At 42.3% G+C, this 27,206-nt stretch overlaps 2 protein-coding genes across 2 annotated transcripts; one reads left to right on the forward strand and one right to left on the reverse strand.

The window, feature by feature from the left end:
* Positions 1–12,071: 12,071 nt before the first annotated feature.
* On the reverse strand, positions 12,072–14,041 carry LOC130711165 (uncharacterized). The gene is made up of 2 exons (XM_057560662.1): positions 13,174–14,041; positions 12,072–12,449 (listed from the first exon to the last, which is right to left on the reverse strand). The coding sequence occupies exons 1-2, from the start codon at positions 13,876–13,878 to the stop codon at positions 12,294–12,296; spliced, it is 861 nt and encodes a 286-aa protein (XP_057416645.1). The 5' UTR covers positions 13,879–14,041; the 3' UTR covers positions 12,072–12,293.
* Positions 14,042–20,049: 6,008 nt separating this feature from the next.
* Positions 20,050–23,909, forward strand: LOC130711164 (hydroxyproline O-galactosyltransferase GALT5-like). The gene is made up of 7 exons (XM_057560661.1): positions 20,050–21,043; positions 21,710–21,942; positions 22,020–22,310; positions 22,402–22,530; positions 22,616–22,789; positions 23,249–23,356; positions 23,472–23,909. Exons 1-7 carry the CDS (start codon positions 20,374–20,376, stop codon positions 23,679–23,681), a joined length of 1,815 nt encoding a protein of 604 aa, XP_057416644.1. The 5' UTR covers positions 20,050–20,373; the 3' UTR covers positions 23,682–23,909.
* Positions 23,910–27,206: the final 3,297 nt, after the last annotated feature.

Here is a 27,206-nt window from a genome sequence, read left to right on the forward strand (position 1 = left end):
ATTACTAGTCTTGATACTCCTCGGGACATTGTTGTGTCTCTTTTGTCTAGGATATTTTAGAATTTGCTCTTTAGTTTTTCTTAACTTTCCATTCACAAACAAAATATTTAAACACTAGAATGAAAGGCGCTGTCTAAGATACATTACCTGTTATGTATGTGTTCTTGCAATGAACATTGATGAAAGGTATAGTACCTAGAGAGTGGAGAATTGCGCTAGAGAGAGAATGTTGAATTTCATGTATCATTTCATCAAATGAGCAAAAGTCTTTTACAATTGGTATCTACCTCCTATTTATAGAGCTTGAGTACTACCTATTGGGCCAATTGGGCCTCCGAGATCAAGGCCCAATTTTAAGGCCAGGGCCCCGCCACAGGGCGGGCTACATGCTGGGCGTTGCCCCTCTAGGGGCTCGCCCAGTCCACTAGTCCACAAGACACCGAGCTCGAAGTATGAGAGCTAAGTGTGTCTTTTAAATGCCTTTACATGTGTCCTATTGTACACTGGGATCTAAGCTGCCAACATGACTTGAGAAAGTGTGGTAAACTATATCGCCAACATGGCGTGAGCAAAAGGAAACTAACATCTTTAGCCACCCAGTCCACTGACTTGGCGAGCAACCCGAGCCGGCAAGTCCACAAGTCCACAAGTCCACAAGTCCACAAGCGGCGAGAGCGATTGCTCCGTGCTGGCGATTAGCTGGGGCAGGTACATGATTGTTCGCCGGCGGGCATCATTCTGGAGCGACTAAACTTTGTTGCTGGTATCACCTGTCAGGCGATGGCGTTTGGTTTCTTCAGTGGCGAGGCCTTTCGCGCTTTCCCTTATTTCAAAACTCTTTCAAATCCCTAACTGCCCCACGTGACTGCCCCACGTGATGTGTCAGTTACATCAATTTCCCTCTTTCTCCGGAACCGTCACTTCACTTTCCATAACCGTCTCATCGTGCGCAGTAACTCCCCATTACACGCGATCCACCTTCCCAAAACCATCATGACTTCCAACCTTCCACACGCGTCCAACACGCGTCACCCTTCCGAACTCCCTCCTTTCCCTATAAAAACCCTTCTTCCCTACAATCATCCCTTTCCGAAACCCCTCTTCACCTCCCTAATCGCTTACCAGACTCCTTCTGCCAACTTCCGTTCCGGAGCCATCGCTTATCACCCCTTCCGCTACCCACTCTTCACATCTTACTCCGGTGAGTCCTACTGTCCTTATCTCTGCATCATACACGTACTCATCTTTTCCTTTCTTTCACTTCGCTACCTTCTAAAAATGGCTTCAAACCCTACCTCCCCTAATCACTCCTCTTCCTCCTCCGAAAGCGACCCTGATTCCACCGCCGCCGGCGGCCTCCGTTTAGAGGTTCCGGAGATCCCTGCCTCCCGACTAAAAACCTACGCCACTCTGCCCCTTCCAGTCCAAGTAGCCCCCAAACACGAGGCTATAGACCAACCTTCCATCTTCCAAGATAGCGATCTCATTGTGCAATTCGTGAACTCCCTGGGTGGCTTGTCCAATGACGATGAGTTTAACGCCAAACTCAGGATCTGGATTTGCAGTCCCGGGGATCGCCCCTGGCTTCATAAGCCAAACGGCGACGTAAAGAGATCCCACTTTTTCTTTGCGTATGAATACATGTTTAGCGAGCTTGGAATCAGGCTTCCTTTCTCGCCCTTCGTCCAAACCGTCCTCCGCGACATCAACGCGGCTCCCTGCCAACTCCACCCCAACGCCTGGGCCTTCATTCGGTGCTTTGAAATCCTATGCGCCGCGGTTGGCATCGCCTCCTCTCCCACTAGTTTCTTCTACCTCTACGATGTTGACCCCAAGTCCATCAAAAACAGAGGATGGATTTCCTTAAAGGCCCGAGCCGGCCGGAAGTGCTTGAATCCCCACAAAAGTAACGCGAAGTCCTCCTTCGCGCGGAAGTACTTTCGCGTGGCGGTTCACCCTGCCTATCCAGAGGCCTTTACCCTTAGGGATGGGACCGCCCTTTTCCCTCTTTACTGGACGGAGAAGCCTAATGGGATTACTGACCCTTCAGAGGAATCCTTGCCCCCCAACGACAAAGCTTTTCTGAATCTCCTTGCCCCGCTCCCCATCCTTGACTGCTCAACAGTCCTTGAGGGCGCTGACCACTCAAGGACTCCCAAATACCTAGGTTGTCCATAGCTTGGTTTTCTTATCAACACCTTCTTTTCTCATCTTCTGAGTTGTCACTGATGTTTTTTATTGTTGCAGAAGATATGAATTTCACGAACGCCGAGCTCCTGAAGGTCCGCGAGAGGAGAATGGCTCGCTTTTCCCCAAAGTTCAACACTGAGGGCGACGTGAAAAAGCGGGGCGGTGCCGAGAACCAAGCTGAGGGCGCCAAAGCTCCCAAGAGGAGAAAATTGGTCAAAGCCTCCTCCGGCGCCGGCACCTCCAACCCTGGCGCTCAGACCTCCACTGCTGCTGCGCCTAAAGGCAAAAATGTCGCTGAAGCCTCCGTCGCCGCGGTCACCGAGACAACCACCGTCCCGGCTCCTACTTCTGCCACTGCCGCCGCCGAGTCCACTGCTGGCGCCGAGTCCACTGCTGGCGCCACAATCGCCTCCTCCGGTGTCATAGCCACCTCCGCCGACACAAACACCAACATTTCCCAATCTCCGGCTGTTGAGAAACCCGCTGCCACCAATGCTGCTGGGTCTTCCGATACTCCTGCTGGGGAGAAAGAAAAAGAAAATGAAACCCCGAAATCTCCCACCCGCCAGGACGCACCTCCTAGCCCACCCCCAACAAATGATGGGGGCTCCATGCCCTCCCCGCCTCATCAAGAGGAAAGATCCTGCCCTGGCGCCACCATTACCTCTGAAGCAGCCCGGATTGAGCAAGCTCCTGCTCCCGAGGGCGGCTCTTCAAGCTATTACAATATGCTCCCCAACGCCATCGAACCCTCAGAATTCCTGCTCACTGGCCTCAACCGCGACGCCATAGAAAAAGAAGTGCTGAGCCGAGGCATCAACGAGACTAAGGAGGAAACCCTTGCCAGTCTTTTACGTGCTGGGTGCATCTTTGCCCACGCGTTTGAGAAGTTCAACGCCGCCGCCGTTGAAGCTGAGCGGTTGAAGGCCGAAAGTGCTAAGCATCAAGAAGCCGCCGCTGCCTGGGAAAAGCGTTTCGACAAACTGGCGACACAGGCAGGAAAAGACAAAGTCTATGCCGACAAAATGATTGGCACGGCGGGGATTAAAATCGGCGAACTGGAGGATCAGCTGGCGCTGATGAAGGAAGAAGCGGATGATCTTGACGCAAGTCTTCAAGCTTGCAAGAAGGAAAAAGAGCAAGCTGAGAAGGACCTGATCGCCAGAGGTGAGATGCTGGTTGCTAAGGAGTCGGAGCTCGCAACATTGCGCGCTGAGCTGGAGTTAGCGAAGAAGGCGCTGACGGAGCAAGAGAAAAAGTCTGCCGAGTCCTTGGCCCTGGCGAGGTCTGACATGGAGGCGGTGATGCAAGCCACATCTGAGGAAATCAAGAAAACGACCGGCGCTCACGCTGAGGCCCTTTCCACGAAAGATGCCGAGATTGCTTCCCAACTGGCCAGAATCAAAGTGCTCGAGGACGAGCTGGCGACGGAGAAAGCCAAAGCCACTGAGGCGAGGGAACAAGCCGCTGACATCGCCCTTGACAACCGCGACCGCGGTTTCTACCTCGCCAAAGATCAGGCCCAACATTTGTACCCGAACTTTGACTTTAGCGCCATGGGAGTAATGAAAGAAATAACCGCTGAAGGACTGGTTGGTCCCGACGATCCTCCCCTGATCGACCAACACCTCTGGACAGCGACTGAAGAAGAAGAGGAAGAAGAAGAACAAGAGAAAGAGAAAGAAAACAATGAATAATGTAATTTTAACACCACTTAGCTTTTACTGCCTTCTTGTCATGCACTTTTCCGCCATTCATATATATAAGCAACTTTTCGCCATAGCTTTTATATCGCCGTTAGACATTTTGTAAATCATGTTGGAATGCTTTCGCCAAATATTCATCCGCCGACCTTATATCTTGCGCCATTTTTTCACGCGTCATATGATTGAATTACGCCTAACGATTCTGTGCGTTAATTTTAACTAGGACTTGTTGCTTGGTATTTCCCCACCAAGACTTTAACATTTTCCACAAAGGGATAAATGGCCTCCATTCTCGAGGGCTTCGCCCGGGGCTTTGCCCGCTCGGGGCTTACAATGCTTGGGTCCCAATGGCCATTTGGGGGTCCCAAGACTTTTGCCTAGTTAACGGTGCTCGTCGTATTCTGGCGAGACTTACCCAACACATCGTTTACGGGACCGGCGATCACATTAGACTTTCCGGGGGGAGATTCCCAGGCATCAAAGGCCGTTTGTGGAATCGCCGCCACCATTAGGGTTCTAGCAGGCCCCTTTGGGGATCAAGCTTGCCCCACTTAGTAATCGCCGTAATTCTTTAAGTCGACCGGCAATTCCGATCGTCAGGGAATCCCTGGAATTTTTGGACACGAATTTTGTGAATTTTCGTTTTATTTTATTGATGGAGCGCCTCATTAAAAAACTCCTTTCGGAGAAAAAGAGCACGCTTTGTTATTGCAATACATTGGAGAATTTGGAAACACTTTTCAGAAAATTTTAAAGATATCTGGCTCCGGCGACTCCGCCTTGCTCGCTTTCTCGCCTGCGATCAACTATAATAGTAGCGCAAGCTCAAACCATTGAACGACCGAGGTAGCCGCCTTCCATCAAGCTCTTCTAAATGATAGGCCCCATTACCAAGAACTTTAATAATGCGGTAGGGCCCCTCCCAGTTAGGAGTAAGCTTGTTTCCCGGGGCTCCCGATCGCCACTTGAGGACCAGGTCGCCGACCTGCATATCTCGGACGCGAACCCTGCTGTTGAACTTTGCCGCCACGCGCTGCTTCATCGCTGTTTCCCGAATGTGCGCCTCGTCACGCGTTTCCGACAAAAGGTCCAACTCCGCCGCCATATTGGCCTGATTCTCCCCTTCAAAATCTGGCTGGGTTCGCCATGTGAAGTTGTCAATCTCCACTGGCAACATAGCATCAACCCCATAGGTCATTCTAAAGGGGGTTTCCCTTGTAGTGGATTGCACAGTGGTGTTGTATGACCATAGCACCACCGGGAGTTCCTCCAGCCATGCTCCCTTAGCCTCCTTGAGTCGTCGCCTTAATCCACGCAGGATTACCCTGTTTGCAGATTCCACTTGCCTGTTTGCTTGCGGATGCTCCACAGAGGCAAACCTCATCTGTATGCCCATTTCCTTGCAAAATTCTCTAGTTTGATTGCTTGAAAACTGGGTCCCGTTGTCGGATACGATCGCCCTTGGGATCCCGAACCTGCAAACAATTCGCCTCCAGTAGAAGTTGACTATTTTTGCAGAGGTTATTTTGGCCAAGGGCTCGGCCTCAATCCACTTAGTGAAATAATCCACCGCCACCAATATAAACTTCATTTGCGACTTGGCGATCGGAAAAGGTCCGACCAAGTCCACGCCCCACATGGCGAAAGGCCACGGGGCGCTCATCGTTACCAGCTCCTTTGGCGGTGCCTTAGATAAATCAGCAAACACTTGACATTTTTTGCATTTTTTCACAAAGTCCATGCAATCTTTCCTGAGGGTGGGCCAGTAGAATCCCGCCCTCAACACCTTGCAAGCCAAAGATCTCCCCCCAATGTGGCTTGCGCACACTCCCTCGTGCACCTCAGACATGATCGCCTCGTATTTTTCTGGCGGCACGCATTTTAACAATGGCGCCGAAAAACCACGGCGATACAAGTGTCCGTCGATGAGAGTGTAGTGGCCCGCCTCTCGCCGCTGCTCCTTTGTGCATTGCTCTACTTCCACCAGGTCCCCCGCCAGGATAGACAATATAGGCCCCATCCATGTCGCCCCTCTGTCCACACATGCCATAAGCTCGCCTTCGATGCTGGGGAACGCCAGCGTTTCCTGAATCACACTTCTATTGCTGCCGGGCTTCCGCGTGCTCGCCAATTTGGCCAACGCGTCCGCCCGCTGGTTTTCAGTCCGAGGAACATATTCCACCACAACCTCTCGAAAAAGCGTCATCAAATATCGCACTCGCTCCAGGTACTTGATCAGATTAGGATCTTTGACCTGGAAAGTGCCCTTCACTTGATTCTCCACCAACTGCGAGTCCGTTCTTATCAACAAACTCCCGATCTTTACTTCCCGCGCCAACTTCAACCCGGCGATGAGAGCTTCATACTCTGCCTGGTTGTTTGTGGCTTTGAACTCAAATTTCAGCGATTGTTCCAGTACTAGATCTCCTGGTCCTTCCAACGTTACTCCCGCGCCACTGCCGCTGCTATTGGAGGATCCATCTACAAAGAGAGTCCACTGTGTGTCTACTCTTTCAAACCGATCTGGGGTTAATTCCACCACAAAATCAGCCAGCGACTGTGCGCCAACCTTGCCTCGTTTATCATATTGCAACCCATATTCGGACAATTCAACCGACCAGGCGACCAATCTGCCTGACAAATCCGGCTTTTGTAACACTTGTCTCAGGGGTAAATCCGTCTGCACCCTTACTGGAAAACTCTGAAAGTAAGGTCTTAACCGCCGGGCGGTGACGAGGACCGCTAATGCTGCCTTCTCGATTTTCTGGTATCTGACCTCTGCGCCCTGGAGTGTGTGACTAACAAAATAAACAATTCGATGTTCGCCATCTACCTCCTGCAATATCACAGAACTCAGAGCACTATCGCTCACAGCAAAATACAAATGCAGCGGGTGTCCCTGTATTGGCTTCGACAAGATTGGTGGCGACGATAGGAGTTCCTTGAGGCGAACAAAAGCTTCCTCACACTCCGCCGTCCACTCAAATGCGACATTCTTGCGAAGACACTTGAAAAAAGGGAAAGATCTGTCACCAGACTTAGGAAGAAACCGAGATAACGCTGTTATTCGCCCTGTTAAACGTTGAACCTCCTTCACATTAGAAGGGCTTTTCATCTGCTGAATCGCCTTGCATTTATTTGGGTTTATCTCTATTCCTCTGGATGTGATCATGAATCCCAAAAACTTGCCACCCTGAACACCAAAAGAGCATTTCTCCGGGTTGAGGCGCATATTGTGCTTCCTTATCTCGCCAAATGCTTCCCCCAGATCTTGATGATGGTCCAAACCACGTACCGATTTAACAATCATATCATCAACGTAAACCTCCATGTTTCTTCCCACCTGCCCAGCAAAAACCCTATCCATCAACCTTTGGTAGGTCGCCCCAGCGTTCTTTAGTCCAAACGGCATGGTGCGATAGCAATAATTGACTCTGGCGGTCATGAAAGCCGTTTTGTCCTCGTCTGCCGGGTGCATGCGGATCTGATGATAGCCAGAATAAGCGTCCATCAAGCTAAGCAGTTCGTTGCCCGAGGCACCATCAACGAGGCTATCAATGCTGGGAAGGGGATACGAATCTTTTGGACATGCTTTGTTTAAGTCTGTGTAATCTACACACATTCGCCACTTCCCGTTCGCCTTCTTCACCATTACGACGTTTGCCAACCACGTCGGATACTTCACTTCCCTGATGAACTCTGCCGCCAGCAACTTGTCAACTTCCTGTTGAACCGCCTTTCCCTTGTCTCCTCCCAAGCGCCGCCTAAGTTGTGAAACAGGCTTGACACTTGGATTCAATGCTAGTCGATGGCAGATGAAGTTTGGATCAATTCCAGGCATGTCTTTGCAGCTCCAAGCAAACAAATCTAAGTTCTCCCCAAGCAGCTTTGTCAGGCGCGTCTCCTGCTCTTCTGTCAGTCTGGTCCCAATCTTCAAAGTGCGATCGCCAAACTTTAGCGCCTTCGTTTCTTCAATTGGCGTGGGCCTGTTTACCCGCCCCTCGCCACGTGGGTCAAGATTTTCATCCAAAGCTTCAATTTCATAACATTTATGACCGACCAACGCACTCTTCTTGTCATACAAGTTAAGGCAATTATTGTAACACTCCCTCGCCATCTTCTGGTCCACCTTCAGCTTTCCAACATTTCCACTGCTTAGCGGATACTTGACCGCCAAGTGGGCTGTTGAAATTACAGCACAAAGGCGATTCAATGTATTTCGCCCAATGATGACGTTGTAAGACGCCACCACCTGGAGAACCAGATACCTTACCTTCAAAACCCTGGCACACTCATCTTCCCCGAATATTGTGTCTAGATCAACGTATCCTCGCACCATCACTTGCTCCCCCGCGAAACCTACCAAGGCTCCCGCATATGGAGTCAGATCACTGTCAGTTAGTCCCAACTTGTCGAATGCATCGCCATAGATAATATCAGCCGAACTACCCTGATCCAGGAGTACCCTTCTAACGTTGAAACTGTTCATCCTTAACTGCACTACGATCGGGTCATCCTTATGAGGCTTTATCCCCTCAAAGTCTGCCATCGAGATTGTTATATCAGGGTGTACGAATCCAAAAGCGACCTCATGAACGGAATTAACCGCACGAACATGGCGTTTCCGCGCCGCATGGGTGTCGCCACCGCCGCCAAACCCTCCAGCGATGGTGTTTATGGTCCCGACGGGCGGCCCTGAGTGTTGAGCGAACGTGTCATCAGCTCCTCTTGTGGCGATAGCCGCTGATTCTTGCTTTTTCTTGCCCTTAGTGTCCACTCGCTCCTCCTCTCGCTTATGCGTTTTGTTGTGATCGTCGTTGTTGCGCCACTGGCCTTGGCGATTTCCTTGATATCCCGCCCGAATCAACTTATCAATTTCCCGCTGCAAAGTCCAGCAGTCGTCTGTGCTGTGCCCGGCGGACCGATGGAATTCACACCACTTCTTGGGATTGGCGTCCCGTGATTGATACTTAGGGGCCTCTGGCTCATCCACTAGATTTGCGCCCCTCGCCTCACGGAGCATATCCGTTAATTCAGTATTCATTACCATGTCAGCTTCCTCCCGCTGGCGATGGGACTTGGATTGCCATGGCCGGCGCTGTTCATAGTCATCACGCCGTGGATACAACTGCTCCTTGGTCGGCCTCAATGCCGGCTTCCCTTTATCTTGCCTCTGCTGCTTGCCATCCCCCTTATCTTCGCCATTCTTATCTTTTTTCGCGCGCTTGGGCGACGTGTCGCCCTTTTCGAGCTTCGCGCGCTTTCTTTTGAAAGCGTCGTCCTCCTCATCAAGAATATAAGTGCTGGCGCGAGCACGCATCTCCTCCATCGAACGCGCCGGCTTACGTGTCAATTTGCTGTTCAATCCTCCCAGTAGCAAACCGTTTTTAAATGCTAGAGCACAAGCTCGAGGCTCCTCGTCCTCAACCTTGACCGACGCTGCGCTGTACCTTGCCATGTACTCTTTCAGTGACTCTCCTTCTTGCTGGCGAATATTATATAGGTCATTGATCGTCACCGGCTGATTCTTATTCGCCGAAAATTGCACTAGAAACTTTGATGAGAAGTCTCTGAAATTCGAAATCGATCCGCGCGGCCAAGTTGTGAACCACGCCATCGCCGTCGATTTGAACGTCGATGGAAACATCCTGCACTTCACCGCATATGACGCCGCAATTATCACCATCTTCGTATTGAAATACAGAAGATGATCCTTCGGATCGGAATCTCCGCTGTAAGAATCCAGAACTAACGTTTTCATATTATCCGGAATCGCCACACTCTCGACATCCTCCGAGAACGGACGGAACTCAGCCACGGAATCTGCTTCTCTGCTTCCATCGTCCCTCTGCTCGCGACGGTAGAAATCCAACTGAGCCTGTAGATGCTCATTCCTCTGCTGGGTGTTGCCAATGCTGCGCATCAGATGGCGCCATTGCTCCTGTGTCACCGCCGTCTGTTGCTCTGGAGCAGGTGAATTCTCTGGTGAGCGCTCCAGAGATCCAACCTGTGAAGGCGATGGAGGAGGTGGTGGTGATGGAGGAGGAGAAGGCGGTTGTACTCCCGCCGTTCGTACCGGAGAATCCAGGATCACACGATGAGGCCGCCGAGGCGGCGAAATTCGCTGTCGCACCGGTGAATGATGCTGCCTCCTGCGTCGAGTCTCCATCCAAACCAAAAACGATGCAAACTCGATCGGAAAACGAACACCGGTTACAGAATCAAAATCAAAAGTCCAGAGAATTGCCTAAACACAAACAGAGATAACTTCCTGCACAATCAATCCACGCGAATGGGAGTAGAAAGTTTACAGTCCCTACATACGGCGCCAAATGTTCTTGCAATGAACATTGATGAAAGGTATAGTACCTAGAGAGTGGAGAATTGCGCTAGAGAGAGAATGCTGAATTTCATGTATCATTTCATCAAATGAGCAAAAGTCCTTTACAATTGGTATCTACCTCCTATTTATAGAGCTTGAGTACTACCTAATGGGCCAATTGGGCCTCCGAGATCAAGGCCCAATTTTAAGGCCAGGGCCCCGCCACAGGGCGGGCTACATGCTGGGCGTTGCCCCTCTAGGGGCTCGCCCAGTCCAGTATGGCACCAGTGCAACACAAGTTTGAGCCGTTATATGAGACTAAGTCGGTGAGATTAGAAACTTGAGACCAACTGATATTCAAATATAGACATAATTATATATCTTGACTCAATTATTTCATATGATATGATACACAATACTTACAGAGTTAAGAATTTCCATTAAATTCAACTCAAGTTCATATTAAAGTTTTTTTTTCAAGGTTTTCCACACTCGGCAACCATAAGACTAAATCTCTAGAGGACTTAAAGATTATATTAAGTGGATAGATTTTTCTCAACAAATCATTTTCCATACGTACGAACCGCTTATGGATCAGAACTAATTACTTAAGGGGCTCAGTTATCTATTAGTTATGCTAAATTTTATTGGTCCCACATTAAACTTAATACTGCAAAATTTTACTTTGAGGTTAAGATAAGGGGGTTTATGAGTTTTCAGGATGAAGATATGAATTTTTGGGTTTTGAAATGATTATGAAGGAAGAAGGACTAAGTTTAATGGAAGAAATATTTTCGGGATGAAGATAAATGTGTTTTTTTCAAGTACCATTTTATATTTATGTGCATAAATCAGGGACACAAGCATATTTAACGTAAATAAATTAATAAAAAAAATTAACTAATTTATCTTAAATGTGATTGGTCCATCTAGACTATGAGTTTTATTTAACCCAAATTTCATCATGGGATATTTAATAAGCCCCGATGATCACATATGTAATTAGATAATAAAAAGTCTCACATTAATTGTTGGGCATTAGTCATATTTTTCAATCATGCAAACATAGCAAGGGTATTGAGGATATATTGTATTAGAGACTTAGAGTAGAATTTAGATGAATGTGAAAGTAATTTCATCTAATCCCCGTAAAAAAAAACCATCTAATCCAACTGACTTATTCATTTGAAAAAATGAAATTTTTAACATTAAAATGTACGTTAATAGGAATGAAGAGCGACATATATTTAGAAGTCCCTAAATATGTTTTTTTTTTTACATCGAAAAACATGAAGTCCCTAAATATGTTAAACATTGATAAAGTTAACCTAAATAAAAAAAAAATCGTTAACCGATACAAATCCTTATAGGGACTAAATCTTGGCCCTAGGAATTAATTTACAATATTTTACACAATCAAGAATATTCAAAACGAATTTCCTAATTCAAACGTATTCCTGTCTAGGAATTAACTTACACATTCAAGAATATTCAAACGTATTTTCTAATTCCAGGAACTAACTTGCTAGTAACAAAATCTTCCGGGACCATTAGCAAATATTGAGGCAACAACTAAAATGAAAGTGACCCATAGCAAAAATGGTAGCTAGGGAACTAAAATATTCGACCTAATATTTAAATATAAGATGATAGTTAGCAGTTTTTTTCAACAATTTGGACTATATTTTGCTCCAAGCATGCACTAAAAACTTTTTTAATTGTATTACCACTTTGTATACCATAATTGGACAAAAGTTTGCACTTCGCAGCCAGTAATGACTTAGAATTAAAATAGTACCAAAAAATCAGAATTCAACAATCAGATTTGATTTCAGCCAAAAAGTAAGAGCATGTGGCGTGTAAAGTTGATTTCTTCTTCTATTAATTAACTCCGTTAGTTACATTGCATTAACACCATCAACCCAATTAGGAGCTGGAAGATCAGAATTAGACAGAAACAGAGACATTTTGGAAGCAGAAGCAATATACAGAGGACTAAGCTTTGTCTTTCTAAGAAAAATCTATACCAAAATTCTTCTGATTACAGCAGCAGAAATCATTCACCTCCTTCTCAATCAATCTGCTTTTTGTACAGTGGTCTTGAATAAGAGGATGTATAACTTTTGATCCATGGAGAAATATAGAAACCCTCCAACGGAATGGGTCACAAAAGACCCAAAACTTGTCCCCACAATACAGTGCCATGCTGGCCCATACACCCCATCAAATTCCTGCAAAAATCACAACCACCGGACCAAAATTCATTGACCAATCATCTACACAAAATCCATATGACTCAAATTTGAAATTCCACACCTAATTCCCAATGCAAGCATACATTAATACTCAACTTTCTCAGAATCAATTCTGAGACACATAACTTATTCAGAATAGCTTCTACCCAGAATTGTAGCTTCTACCCAGAATTGACTTTAGTATCAATTAATTATAGAAATTTCCAAACATGCAGTAATCAAGTAAAACCAAAATTGAGAGTGAATGGTGACATTAGTCCCAAAAGCGTGAGGGTAGGTTAAGTTCATCTATGAAAGAAGCCAATAGGCAATATAGTCTCCAATGTTATAAAATGCCAGTCAAATTAGACCTTTTGATCACATAAAAATTGTTCGAATTAGCGCATGTAGAGACTAACTTGACCGACATTTTACAACATGAAAATGCGAGACAAATTAGACTCCAATGTTGTCAAATGCCAGTCAAGTTAGACCTTTTGATCACATAAAGATTGTTCAAATTAGCGTATGTAGAGACGCATGTAGAGACTAACTTGACCTACATTTTACAAAATGATTACATGATGGGATTAAATTGCTTATTATTTTGGGACAAACTAGACCATCATTCACATTCACACTCACTTTCAGAGACCAATTTGAACATTCAATCCCAAAATCTATTCAATAGAATGAGAATGTAAAATGATATGATGTTTACCTTCTTGAGTGATAATGCAAGGGTCTTGGATGTGAACTTCTCCATACTATCAATAGCTTTTCTGGCACAATCCACAGCATGGATCTGCATAAACGGTGGCATATCAGCTGAAACCATTTTCGCCCCATTGATTGCAAACACATCACCCAAATCAACCTGCGACCCACAGAACGATCTTCTCCTTCCCCCACTCTTACCCAGAGAAACCGAAACTCTCTCCACAACATCATGTTTCGATTTCTCAATCTTCTTCTTAACATCCTCAACCAGAACACACCTGTCAATTGAATCCTTCTTCTCATTCTTCATCAAACTCGGTTTCTCCTTGTGGGTCTTCTTCACATGGTCCTTCTGTGCGAGAACTGTGTTGTGGGTAGTGTTCGGTTTGGGGAGTGAGTATTTGGAGGATTCAACTATGGCGGAGGAGGTCATGGACTTGGTCTGAGAAAGGGTGTCGACGAGAGAAGAAGAAGAGTGTTTGGTTTGCGATTGTTTGCGGTGATTGCGACTCAAGTTTAAGCTGGAGAAGGGTTTTACTAAGAAAGAGGATTTAGAGGCATGGATGAGATCTGGGTTTGGTTTTGGGTAGTGGTGGTGTGAAGGTGAGGCTGAGAAGATGGTGGGTTTTGGGTGGTTCGCCGGAGCAGGCGGCGGATTGGGTTCTGGTGGTGCCAAGTTCCGCCGTTGAGAGGAGCGGTGTGCCATGAATGTGAGGAGGAGGAGGTGTTGGAAGTGGAAGAAATGAGTTGGGTTTTTGAGTTTGGTGGTTTTGTTTTGTCTTGGAAGAGAGAAAATAGCTAATTAACCCTTCTAGTTGTTTGTTGTTGTTTTCAAGGTGTTGGAGAAATAGTTAAGCTAGAGTGAAGGAAAGAAAAGCACATTTGGTAAAGTTTGGTTTTCAGTTTTGAAAGTATTTTCATTGATTCGATGAAGGTTTAAAGTTTCTTTCACATTCAGGACATTGGAACGTGTGATCTTAAATTCTAATGTCAAAAACGGACTTTTAAATTGAAAATTAAATACAGTCAAAATTGTTGTGTGCTCAATTTTTCCTGTTAATATGATGATTAAGTTAGTACTAAATCATTAGTATGTATTTTAGTAAGCTTGACTTATAATTCTTCAGACATATATGTTATGATCCGTGGTGATGATCGGAGCCGAACAAATTTAAAATTTTAAATAAAAAATGTGAAGGAAAGAAGGGGGCGGTGGTGGTGGTCACATTGGTTTTGGTTGATAGTGTGCAGTGGATGGAGACTTGTGCAGAGGGGTGAGATCGATTTGGTAAGGTACTGACTGTTTAGTTCAGTGACGCGCGAAGGGGAGTGTGGGGCTGAGAATTATGAATTGTTGACCGTTGACTGGGGATCTTACGTATGAGAATGGGATGGGTATTGGGGAAAGGTCAGAAGTAGCCTAATAGGAAGGCAGTTAGGTCAGGGCTTAGAGGTACAAAATAGATTTTTCGTATCACCGATTGATGGAGTGCACGCTTCATGATTTTAGACTAGTACACTCCATTCATTTTTAAATATATGTTGTTTGAAATATGCATATAGTTAAGAAAATTATTAATTGATGTATAGTTAAACTTAAAGTACTTATATTTAAAATGGAGTTATATTAAATAAAGAGATGGTAATTATATATATGTATGTATATATTAAATAATGATATAGATGGAAGAAAATGAGATAAACACATTGTAAAACAACATTTATTTTAAAAAATAAAACGAAAACTAAAATAATATGTATTTTGAAATACACAGTATAATTTTAGGGGCTCCAAAGGTGCATACTGGATAAGTCACGTACTAGGGTAAAGATATTAAGTCGTTAGATTCTCATAAGGCGGGGAGATGGGTAAGTGTAAAGCGGGACATCCTTTTAATTAGGTTTTTAATTAATTAAAATTTTAATTTGGTTTTGGTTATAAGTAACACTAAAGCCCTTGATGGGTTGTTGGTGGGTTTTGAACGGAATTTGTCTTCTTGGCACCAGAACCACCATTATCACCATTGTTCATCCTTTGATTGCCCTCCTGCACCATCGACTGTCCGAAGCTTGTGGTCCAGGACCTTGCATATTCGAACATATGCATGCTTTGAAGAAACTTATCAAACTAGACCCTCTAAATTACACATTGAGTGTAATTCGCATAAATGAGAAGAAACCAATAAAAAACTACAGATACAAATCACTCTGCTTGTGTTGTGCCCTTCCTATGAAGGTGGAGGTGGTGGGTTCCTCTAAAGCTTGAAGGAGATCTCCAATTGAAAACATTTTGAATCGAGTTAGACAAGTGATACATATTCTTCTAGGTGTGCCCTGTCCTCCACTGTCAATAGTAAAACTCTTGTGCCGCTCTGGTGGCGGTGATGACGTTCACGATGGCCAGTAATGGGATCGATTTTGAAGTTTCGATTTCCCTTCTTCATGTCACTTTCTCTATTATGCTTCTTCTTTTGTTTATAGATATGCTCACTGTTGGTGATTTTAGAATCATCAATGTATTTTAGTAGTAATGTGATATACTATAGGCTGATGTAATTACGCGTTAGGCTCGGAATCGAGTCAGGTTAGTGCGGAGTACACGCTCGGTGAGCCAACGCATAATTGACCACGAATACGAACCGGGGTCCAAGGGGCGGAGCCCCTGGCTGGGGTCCCGCTGCCAGGTCAGCGCCCTATTCGAAATTTTTTTCTGAACAGTTGTGACCCTAGTTTGAAATTGTTTGAAGAATTGTGACTTTTCGGAACAATTGTGATCATTCGTGCAAACACAACCTTCTATATAAGGTTGCTTGCAGCCTAAGGAAAAAGGACACAGAAAACAAAACCAGAATCGCTCTCTACTTTCTGATCTGTTCTCTATTGCCAGAAGCAGATTGATCTTCAAAATTATCCCAACAAGGATTTCGTGAACCCAGGCAAGAATAGGGTCGAAATACTTTGTTCGGAAAGTGTGCAAACACGATTTTCGAAGTTATCCAGGATTATCATACCCAAAATTCTAACACTCACCCTAACTACTTCTTCCTACTAAACATTGGATCCACCAATGCCATTCTTCTCCCCTCTGAAATTGAGTTTGAGAGGGTGGGTTTCAAAACCCCGAACTCCACCTAATCAAGACCAATGTGGTCATCACAAATCGTGAAGGGTTCCATTAGAGCGGAGTTTATAGTGATGGGGAGTTTGGTTCGATGGAAGAGGCGGTGGAGGATTTGGATTAGAAAAAAACATGAATTTGACATGTTGGCTTAAACATGAATTCATGTTAAGTTTAACAGAAATCCAAACGCATACTTAAATAGAGACACTCACAAAAGGAATGCAAAAGTAGTATTTTAATTTTTTTTTTATAAAATCTACTATTTGTATGTTTTGTTTTTAAATTGTTCAAGCAACTTTCGCAAACTAGCTATGTGTTTATCTTCAATTATGTCATCCACATAAACTTCAATCTCCTTATGCATCAAATTATGGAACAAGGTAACCATTTCTCTTTGATATGTTGCTCCTGAGAACATGTCAAATTGAGTTAGACAAGTGGTGCATATTCTTCTAAGTGTGCCTTGTGCTCCCCTATCAATGGTAAAACTCATGTGTCGCTTTGGAGGCGGTAATGACGTTCTTGATGGTCAGTAATGGGATCGATTTTGAAGTTTCGATTTCCCTTCTCCATGCCACTTTCTCTGTTATGCTTCTTCTTTTATTTATAGATATGCTCACCCTAACTGATTTTCCCTACTAGACATTGGATCCACAAATGTAAGACTTTTATAGGTTTTCATCATACAGAAAATTACAACGAAATCTTTAATTTTATGAGACTCACATACTTTGATACAAGAATGAGTAGAATCACTTACCTGGATTCATTCCTGCAATTGCTTATCTCTTTTAACAACTTATCTAGTGATTTTTTATCTTTTATAACCACTCACTTTAAGAAGGAAGAGGAGAGGGAATTTAAACCTTTTTTTTGAAAGTGAGGGAATTTAAACCTTGAACTAACTTTATCTCTTTAATTGCTAATGACCATCACATTGAACATACTAGTGATAAAAGTTAGTCCAATAAGTTATATGGGTCACATTAAATTATTAGTTTGTTTTCATTTTCGTTATCTTTCTTCTGTAAAAAAAAATTACGTGTATATTCACTTTTTTTAACAATTGCGTGTATATTCTAATAAGGTTTCTATTTGAGTTCATATTGGTACGGAGGATAAAATTATCCCCAGTAAATATTTAAGGCAGTTGCCTTACAATAAACTCAAACTCCAAATTTCTTCTAACTAGAACAATTACGCATTTGTGATTTTTGTGTGCATGTTATGTTGTTCATTTTCGTGCAAAGAGACAAGAATACATTTAATTTTGTTCTCGTGTTAATCGTGCGTCTAATGTCACAGCACACGTATGACTGATTTACATTAATTGTAGCTAGGACTTTTTTTTGGTATGTGTCTGTTTCGTTAGGAGTTGGAAATGACGAAAATTATGAATGTGGTCAATTAATTGGAAGGTGATCGAAAGTGTCATCCTCTTCATTTTTTCAATTCAAGAGTAAATAAACATTAATTACAACAGTCTTTTAAATTGTACTACTACTCTACTACTCTTCAGACGTTAGATTATAGGCTCACACTGAGAACCTTAATAACATCTGATTTAAAAATTAAATTAACATCACTTTATTATGTACTTGAACATTTTCTTTAAAAAGATAAAATTAATGCAACATTTTTTTTTCCTCAAAGTATCTACACAATCAATAACTATGAGATTAATCCTCTCAACACGCAAAGATCATGTAGACATCTCCAAGTAAGGAATGCAATATTTTAGAAGTACCGACTAATTGACATTGAGTTTTAGAAAGCCAAATTGATGTCAATTATATATTTGAAATGATGTTTGCTTTTAATTTATAATAATATGGACAAACATAGCAGAATATTTTATAGTCTCAAACAATTCTGTCAATATCCTCATTCCCCACCCCGATTATCATTTTCAAAATTTTCAACTTGTTGTCTATGAATGTCCTAACATGGGACATGGAAACAGAAACACACAGGTTACTATTTAAGTAGGGAATTTATTCAAGATTAAAAGGAAGCATGAAAAAACTAATATATCTGTCATTGCAGTTTGTTAAATTACGTTAATTTTTAAATAAAAAGTCTTTGATAAAAGCATAATTCTTACTGGCTACTACCTTCTGATAAAACTTTTGATAGGGTCCTTTAAACAAATTATTTCAAAGAGTTTAATTTTCATATACTCTGAAACTTATTTACATTGACATCTAACCATTTAATATCATATACTCAAAAAGGTTATATTCTTTTTCTTAATTAAATTGAAAGTAAACTTTTTAATGTGGCAACCAAAAATTATTGATTGTTTATAAAAAGTAATTTTGCACTCACAGTGCAAATATATCAAACCCATTTCCCTAGCTAAGCGTCGAAGGCCTCTGCTTTCCGGTGTGCTCACAGCAAGGTTTCACCTTCACAGCAAGCACTAGAGGTACGGTTCTTGAAGAAGTGGAGTTGGATTTGGGGCTTGATAGGGGGTGCTGCTTGGGTGAACGGATTCCTGATGTTGTCCTTTTCCTTGAGCTTGCCCCTCTGGTTCATGGTCCTATCGTGGTCGGGGTGCTTGGAGAGGGCGAAGGCCTAGGGGAGGAGGTGAGTGGTGTTGTTGCTAGTCTTATTTCTATTTGCAGGGAGGATTCAGGTGCCAACCTTTCTTATTTTCCTTCCCCCTTTGCTCAGCCTTCTTCACCCATAGAGATTGTGAAAGCTTCCATGCCAAGAGGCTGGGCTAAGAAGGCTGGGGCTAAGGGGATTGAGAAGACAACCCATCCTACAATTCGTTCGACGACTTTGACGGGCGGCGCAACGGTGTCGAAATTAAAATGGCTGATGGTTCTACCCATTGTTTGGGTTGGTTTGTATTGAATTTCACGTATTTTTACCTTTGAACCCTTACCAACCAAACCTACGATATTCGGGTTGGATCGAATATGTCGATCCGATCGCTATTAAAGTAGTAATAATAAATCTGAAATATGAAAAAATAAATTTTTTAAGTCAAAAAAATTGGTAACCACAGGCAATGAAATGTGGAGATGAAGGAATCAAACAATAAACGGAAATGAAACAACCTAACAAAATCAAAACATTTGAAGAAAATTTGAAACTAACTATAGGCAATGAACTGTGGAGATGAATGAGTCTAAGAGAAGATAAGAGAAGAAGGAGGAGACTTACCTATGTGGCTCAAACAGGGGCTCAATATGGCTAGAACGCTTGCTCAAATAGGATTTGTGGTGGGTCTAATAGTGATGAAATGGGTATCATGAACAATGGTGGAACTGTTCCAATGTCGACTTGAACAAGTTGCTTGATCACTAATCGCGAAGGTCAGAGACGAATGACGTCTAGAACAGTGGAGGCGACAACTAGGGCTCCTGGAGGTGAAGAAGTTTGTGCACAAGACCTAGGTAGGGTTCATTTCACGAACAATAAAAGTGAATTTTTGTAGGGTTTCTTTAACTTTATTTACATTTACTGCTAGGGCCTAGAGTTTTTTTAACAAATAATATACCGGGTATTGGAATAGTTCATATGAATGTATTCGTGAATCTGATAACTGAATTGGCCAGTGTTGGATTACCTGTAAATCCATTCGATTAGACTTATTTGCTTAATTCAATCTGCACTTTCGCACTTAGGTAGGGCGGCTTGACAGATCTACTCAATCTATGTGCACCCCTACTAAGTGCATGTTTGGTTTAACGTTTGACCCAACACAGACATGTCTTAAGACGACGACGACAACAACAACAAAAAAGTTAAAATTTGACACGTTTGGTTTAACTTGGATTAGAAGGATAATTTGATGACACTAACTTCAACTTGGATCCACTCGTGTGAGTTCCATGAGAATCCAGACAGCACTAATGCAATCCCTCTGTAGTATCGTGTCGATCATGGTTATCTCAGTGAAGTTCAATTCCATTCTCATCACTCTCTGATTCACAGTTTCAAAATCTCCATCACTTTCCATTGCCACTTTCGTCTCCATTTCACGAATCATGAAGACGCCACCATTAACAACAACACCATCACCAACCCAAAACCTCTTCCGCCATTGAAGGCAACACCAAATCAGAGATGAAGCGAACCAGACCAACAAAGCTCGACACATTCACCAGGCAACGATCCTTCCACATTCTCATCGCCATTGCAATTCTCTACCTCCTCTTGTTCACCCTCGAATTCCCCTTCTTCTTCTCCACAACCCGCGCCACTCCGCGACTCTCGGAACAACCGAGTCAGACCCAGCAACCCTTTCGCCGCCACGACGTGGTGGTGTCCGGGTTGGTCCTAAACGACGCCGCATTCAGTTCGGAGTTTCACCGATCCGCGTGCCGAGAGGGGAAGCGGGTCTGGAAGAAGCTTGTATCAGGGGACCCGCGAATCGCTGCTCCGAAGCCGCAGAACCGATCCGGGTCGTGTCCGAGGTCCGTTACGGTGACCGGGTCGGAGTTTTCGCGGCGGGGGAGCGTGGTGGTGGTTCCTTGTGGGCTGACGTTGGGGTCTCATGTAACGGTGGTTGGGAGGCCGTTGAGGGGGGAGGGGAAGATGAGTCATTTTGTGATGGAGTTGCTGGGGTTGAAGACGGTGGAAGGGGAGGACCCGCCGAGGATCTTGCATTTCAATCCGAGGTTGAGAGGGGATTGGAGTGGGAAGCCGGTGATTGAGCTCAACAACCGTTATCGCATGCAGTGGGGCTCGGCGTTGCGCTGTGATGGGTCCAAATCAAGGGCTGAGGAAGATACTGGTAATGAAATGAGCTAACTCTATTTCTGGTTCATTGTTTGTTTAACAACGTGTGCTTGCATGCTGCTAAAGTGGTAGCTAGTAATAGCATTTTATTTGATGTATGGAAATTTCCTTGTGTTTGCATGAATAATGTATGATATAGATAGATGCTGCTGCTGCTATGTGGGTATGTAAGAGGATTGGCATAGAAAGCTGAGGTTGACCCAGAATGATGCTTGGAGATGGATTGGATATTCTTATGCTTGGTTAAAGGAATAACAAGTTTTGCTTTGTTTGTTGTATACTTGTATCTAATCAGTTATCACTTTCCTTTCAATGGAAAAAGAGTTGTGAAAGGAAAAAGGCTTCTGATCAAGCTTGTTTATTTTGGAATGAATGTGTGGCTTGCTGATTTCTATAGGGAGTGTATTGTAGGATGTGGATCCTTTACTAGGAACCTTGAAAGGCTATGACTCTCAGTTCCGAGTTCTTAACTTGCCTCTCTTATGTTTAGTATGATATAGTCATTCAATGTTCTTTAGGATTTCCCCTTTATTTGTATTGATAACTGTCTCTGTAAGAAAATGTGCCACAGTCCGCTTCATCGTTTGACTTTTCATGTGTATTGTTTATTCATTTTAGTTGTGATGGCTCTAAATTGAGTTCTTGCTCATGTTCGATTCAGTTGATGAGCTGGTGAAGTGTGAGAAGTGGATTGGGGGAGAAGACAGGGAAGAAATGGAGTCTAAATCAGCATGGTGGCTGAAGAGACTGATAGGCCGGACCAAAAAAATACCAGTTGACTGGCCATTCCCATTTTCTGAGGACAAGCTATTTGTTCTTACTCTTAGTGCTGGATTGGAGGGCTATCATATTAATATTGATGGGAGGCATGTGACCTCTTTTCCTTATCGCACTGTGAGTAATATCATTGAACATGCCAACATGAAGATGGATTTGCATAAGTTCTTAATATTGCTTCTTGATTCGAACAGGGCTTTACTCTTGAGGATGCCACTGGCCTTACTTTGAGTGGAGATATTGATGTCCACTCTATTTTCGTTGCCTCATTGCCTTCATTGCATCCTAGTATATCCCCGCAGCAGCATCTTGAATTTTCAACCATGTGGTGTGCTCCAACTGTTCCTGACTCTGGCGTGGAATTGTTCATTGGCGTCCTCTCTGCTGGAAATCATTTTGCTGAACGGATGGCCGTGAGGAAGTCATGGATGCAACATAGCCTTATCAAATCTTCAGAAGTGGTTGCTCGTTTCTTTGTAGCACTGGTAATGGTGCCAAGTCGACATGTTTTTCATTTTCAAAGTTATTTGGTTCCCTGCGGCTGCGCGTGTTATTGACGTTTGAATATTTTTACAGCATCCGAGAGTAGAGGTTAATGTAGAGTTGAAGAAAGAAGCAGAATTTTTTGGGGATATTGTTATAGTTCCATACATGGATAACTATGACCTTGTTGTGTTGAAAACAGTAGCCATATGTGAATATGGGGTAAGTCTTGGATTGTTTAAAAATCTCAGTTTGAAAAACTACTAAATTTGCACAGTTATGTAAGATGTGTTACGTTTTTTCACAGCTTCGCACAGTTTCAGCCGAGTATATCATGAAAGGTGATGATGACACTTTTGTAAGAGTGGATGCTGTTATAAATGCAGCAAGGAATGCTCCGGAATCTATGAGCTTTTATATTGGGAACATTAATTACCGCCACAGACCCTTGCGGCATGGTAAATGGGCTGTTACATACGAGGTAATCAGAACCTGTTGCATTTCTGTTTTTTGTAGTTAAGGAGCTGGAGTTGTCTGGGAAAAAACTATGAATTTGGTTGTTATAAGTTGTCGTCGAGAATGTGTCTATATTTTGATCTAAAAAAAACTTCAACTGCTGGTCTTCTCCTTTCCTCTCAACTGTGCCATGCTATCAGTAATCAAGTCCCCATTGTTTCATAATGCACTAAGGTGCAGCACTTTCTTGTCAACTCTCTGAAGTTTTGGGCTGGAGAGACTTACTCAGTTTACCATACATATAAGCATTCAATGAAATGCATTGTTGAGTTTGCAGAATTCTTACTCTAAAATTTGTTGTGAACTTGTGAGTGATTTAATAATCTCCCTTGGGTCTTACTTGTTGCATCACATCTAACTTCTCGCTAGTGATAATTTTGGTATCTGTAAATATATTGATTTTTTGGTTGCCTTTTGTTTTCAGGAGTGGCCAGAAGCGATTTACCCACCCTATGCTAATGGACCAGGGTATATTTTGTCTTCTAGTATAGCACATTTCGTGGTATCTCAATTCGAGTCGCATAAATTAAGGGTTAGTGTAAACCACTGCACTTTTTCCCTTATTGTCCTGTAACTGGTCAAGTTTCTCAATGCCAATGCATCTAGTGTCCATTGTGGTTGAAATTGGCGTTTTCTTGATTATGCAGTTATTTAAGATGGAAGATGTGAGTATGGGAATGTGGGTAGAGCAATTTAACAGCACCAGACCAGTATACTATTGGCATAGCTTCAAATTCTGTCAGTATGGATGTGTAGAAGATTATTACACAGCCCATTACCAATCTCCTAGGCAGATGATGTGCCTCTGGGATAAATTGCAGAAGCAGACAAGGCCTCAGTGCTGCAACATGAGATAGCGATGAGGTACAAGGTGCCATCTTTGAATTCATTGAGGAACAAAGAAAACAAGTTTTGCAGTCATAGCTTTTAGTCTTCGATTACTGTATATCCCTGTATAAAATGGCCTTTTATATTATTTATTCTTTGGGTAACATAGGAAAGTTTTCATTACTTATCTGGTCCTTAGAGTAACTTGGATAATTACACCACTTAAAAATATACAATCTGTTCCATGCTCTTTAAAATTCTAGCTATCTGTTAATTTATAGGGTCTGTATGTACACACGCGTTCAGATCAGAGTCAAATGCATTAATATATTGTACATATGAAACACATATTTGTGGGGAAGTAAGTAAATATTAAAAGCAGAAATATTAAAAATTTACCAAAATATGGTTAATATGTAGTACGAAGGCATGGCTAGTAGAAGTTTCTACACAGAGAAATAATCATAAACACATGCATTATCGCATATAATGTGCATCCTAGGAGCAGGGCAATGTCCAGATGCCTATTCCTACATAGGAAAACAAGTAGCAATTAGAAGGTTAGAAAATCCAAGCCAGGTGACTGTCATGAAACTTAATCCCTTAATATTTGTAAAACCTATCAAAGTAGATAACTATTAGAAGGATTAGTCCTGCCAAAATGAAATTCTAAGCTAAGCAATTTAGTATTTTTAGATGCACAGTATTGGTTAAAGTACAGTACTAAATTAAAAAGATCCATTACTAGCCTCATGATGCATATAGTGCAAAAGCCTCATAAAGCATCCCAAATGTGAACTAAGTACCATATGTTCTGTGCTCTGCATTAAAGAAATTCTCAGTAACACAAGAAGTGGAAGTGCTAAGACATTGAATTGCAAAGTTTCTTCTTCTACAATATGATTCTTAAGACAACAAATGACCTATGTCACATGAATTGCTAAGTTTATATTGATACATGTGTGGATCAGTGGATGTGTCGTTGAGAGACAATTAAGAAAGGCAGAAAGCTATATGTGCACAAAATCTTGAGTTGCAATTGCCATAGTGATGCTTCAGGTCCCTGGTCCCCCCTCACCTCATGAAAGAAACTCATAATAAAAATACACTTTTTTTACTTGCTGAAATATTTGAAGAACATCTTCTGAGGTAGAATAGAATTCCTTCTTGTTTTGGCATTGTCTAGCAATGTTCCATCCAAATGAACTGGAAATAAGCTTCATGGGTCCAATATGTTTCCTGCGTACGCTGCTAAACAAAAACGACATGTTGATTCATGAGCAACCTGCCACTGCACATGTGCTGCAAGTGTGTGCATGAATTTGAAGTTTGCATATTCTCTGTCTTAATCGTTAGATGTGAATGTATCAAAATTCATTATAACCACACGCACAAGTAACAATCATGCAAACTTTCTCCCCATAATTGTATTTCTTTTCAATCATTTTTATTTTTCTCTTCTCACATAAAAGTTAGTCTCTATTATTTTAACATATTTGAGAGGAACTAGCTAGGAAAGCTACATGACCACCTTCTCTTTAAAACAGTGAAACAATGTCTTTTTCTTCAAGGAAATACCAGCCTGCCAAGAGGGTGATAATGACTAGAGATTTTGTCTACTTCTTGAGTTCAGGATAATCCTTACAGTTTACACTACCAGCTGAGGAGAACTGCACAAGCAGTGGCAGATTTACAGATGTTGTGTATAACATAAGAAAGTGTCTAATTTGTTTAGCATAACCCATTTAATCAAAATTTAAATACCACTTTAGGAAGTGTCCTTATCAATACTATTCTCCTTGGTCTATGACCAGAGCCCAAGGGTGTAGGTAGCATCAGGTATCACATGGCCAGCACTTGAAGATTACAGATAAATATTCTCCTCGATCTTATGTCCCCTTTTAGGAAGAGTAGCAGATTTTTTTCACTCCAATAAGATTACAATTACATCATCTTTTTCTTTCATAAGTTATCAATTAAGGTTTGAACAGTTGATTAGATTGACTATTAGAGGGATTAGAATGTTGCTGAGAATATTTATAGTCAAAACCCTTGTCCCTAAAAAGTTCAAACTTTCATATTTAATTCATAGTTCCACAGTTGTTCAGTGATTCGCTGGTTAATTACCAACCTGTTTTGTTTTTTAAACGAGTAATGATATATACACACCTCATTCTTTAAACACTTCATTTTCACCTCTTTTTATTACTATCTCTCTCATCTTATTATTTATCACATCTCATACTTTCTCTCTCTTACTTTTCTTTTTCTTCCTATCTCTCTCTTCCTCCACCTCTTTCCACCTCATTTTAGAGGTGTGAAAGAATAATTATCCTTTTTAAACTCAAGTGAAAGTTGACTCAACCAGCAATTAAATAATGTAGCATATAAAAAAAAACATTTTCTGATTTTTAAGTTATCCAATTAAAGTCTGAGATTGTGACCTACGTGACTCATAAGTCATCAGAGAAGATTTCTATGATCATGAAAAGTAGATGAAGTAAACTTCATTATGAATTTTTTAACATGTACAAAAGGGACTGATGATACAAGGGAAGAGATCTCTCAATTTTTCTACGGTGAATATTTGTGGCGGTTACAAACACGGTCAATTTTTACAGAAACATGTTATGGCAGCTTACAACATTTTATGGCGATTAAAAAGCCGTCACAAATTTCCACCGTAAAAAACTTGAGAGAAATCCATATGAGAGGATCCGGGCCTAATGATACACATTGAGATTGATCTACCAGTCACACATGAATTTGTGGCCGTTAAAAGCTCCACAATCTACAAGAATGTGAATCTACCACAAAATCACAAATTTTGGTGGTAAAAAACTGCCACAAATTTGTGTTTTTTATGTGTATATGTAAACATGCATCATGAGTCATGACTCTTATACCTATCTTCTAGGGAATTAACGCTAATCTCGGAAGGAATTAATTTGATGACCTCACAATTCATTGCGTCATTGTAACTAGGGAATATCCCTCAAACATTTTATTTAGACCCCAACTTTTTTTGGTGAACATTTTAGACCCCAACTAAACATTCAATTCAATTCTATAATGATAATTATAGGCTTTAATTAGTGGGAAATTGCAGAGAAGGGATAAGATGCAAACATCTAACTCGTATCTAATGTGGAAATCATTAGCGCGCGGCGGGTAATTTTAGCACCTTTCAAGTTGCAATTATTCTCTTTTCTTATGGTGTAATTACGTTTCAACTTTCAACAACACAAGGAAAATGACAATGGCACTGTGTCAAACAAGGACAAGTAGACAAAAGAACATGAAATTAAGTATTGTGAGCGTGAGAAGGACCCCATTATCTGTTATGTTGAGAACCAACAAAGTTTCACATAATTAGTAGATAGTTAGGTCTCTTAAACATACCAATAAAAGTTTAAATATTGATTATGTGTATAGAAAAAAATTGTTGGAGAACGAAACTTACTTTAACGATCTCTATAGATGAAAAGAGATTAGTCTCCGACTATCGGTAGATGAATACATACAAACATCATTAGAGAGAGGTTCAACTTCCA

The sequence above is a fragment of the Lotus japonicus genome, chromosome 4 (assembly GCF_012489685.1).
Source record: "Lotus japonicus ecotype B-129 chromosome 4, LjGifu_v1.2".
Classification (NCBI taxonomy): domain Eukaryota; kingdom Viridiplantae; phylum Streptophyta; class Magnoliopsida; order Fabales; family Fabaceae; genus Lotus; species Lotus japonicus.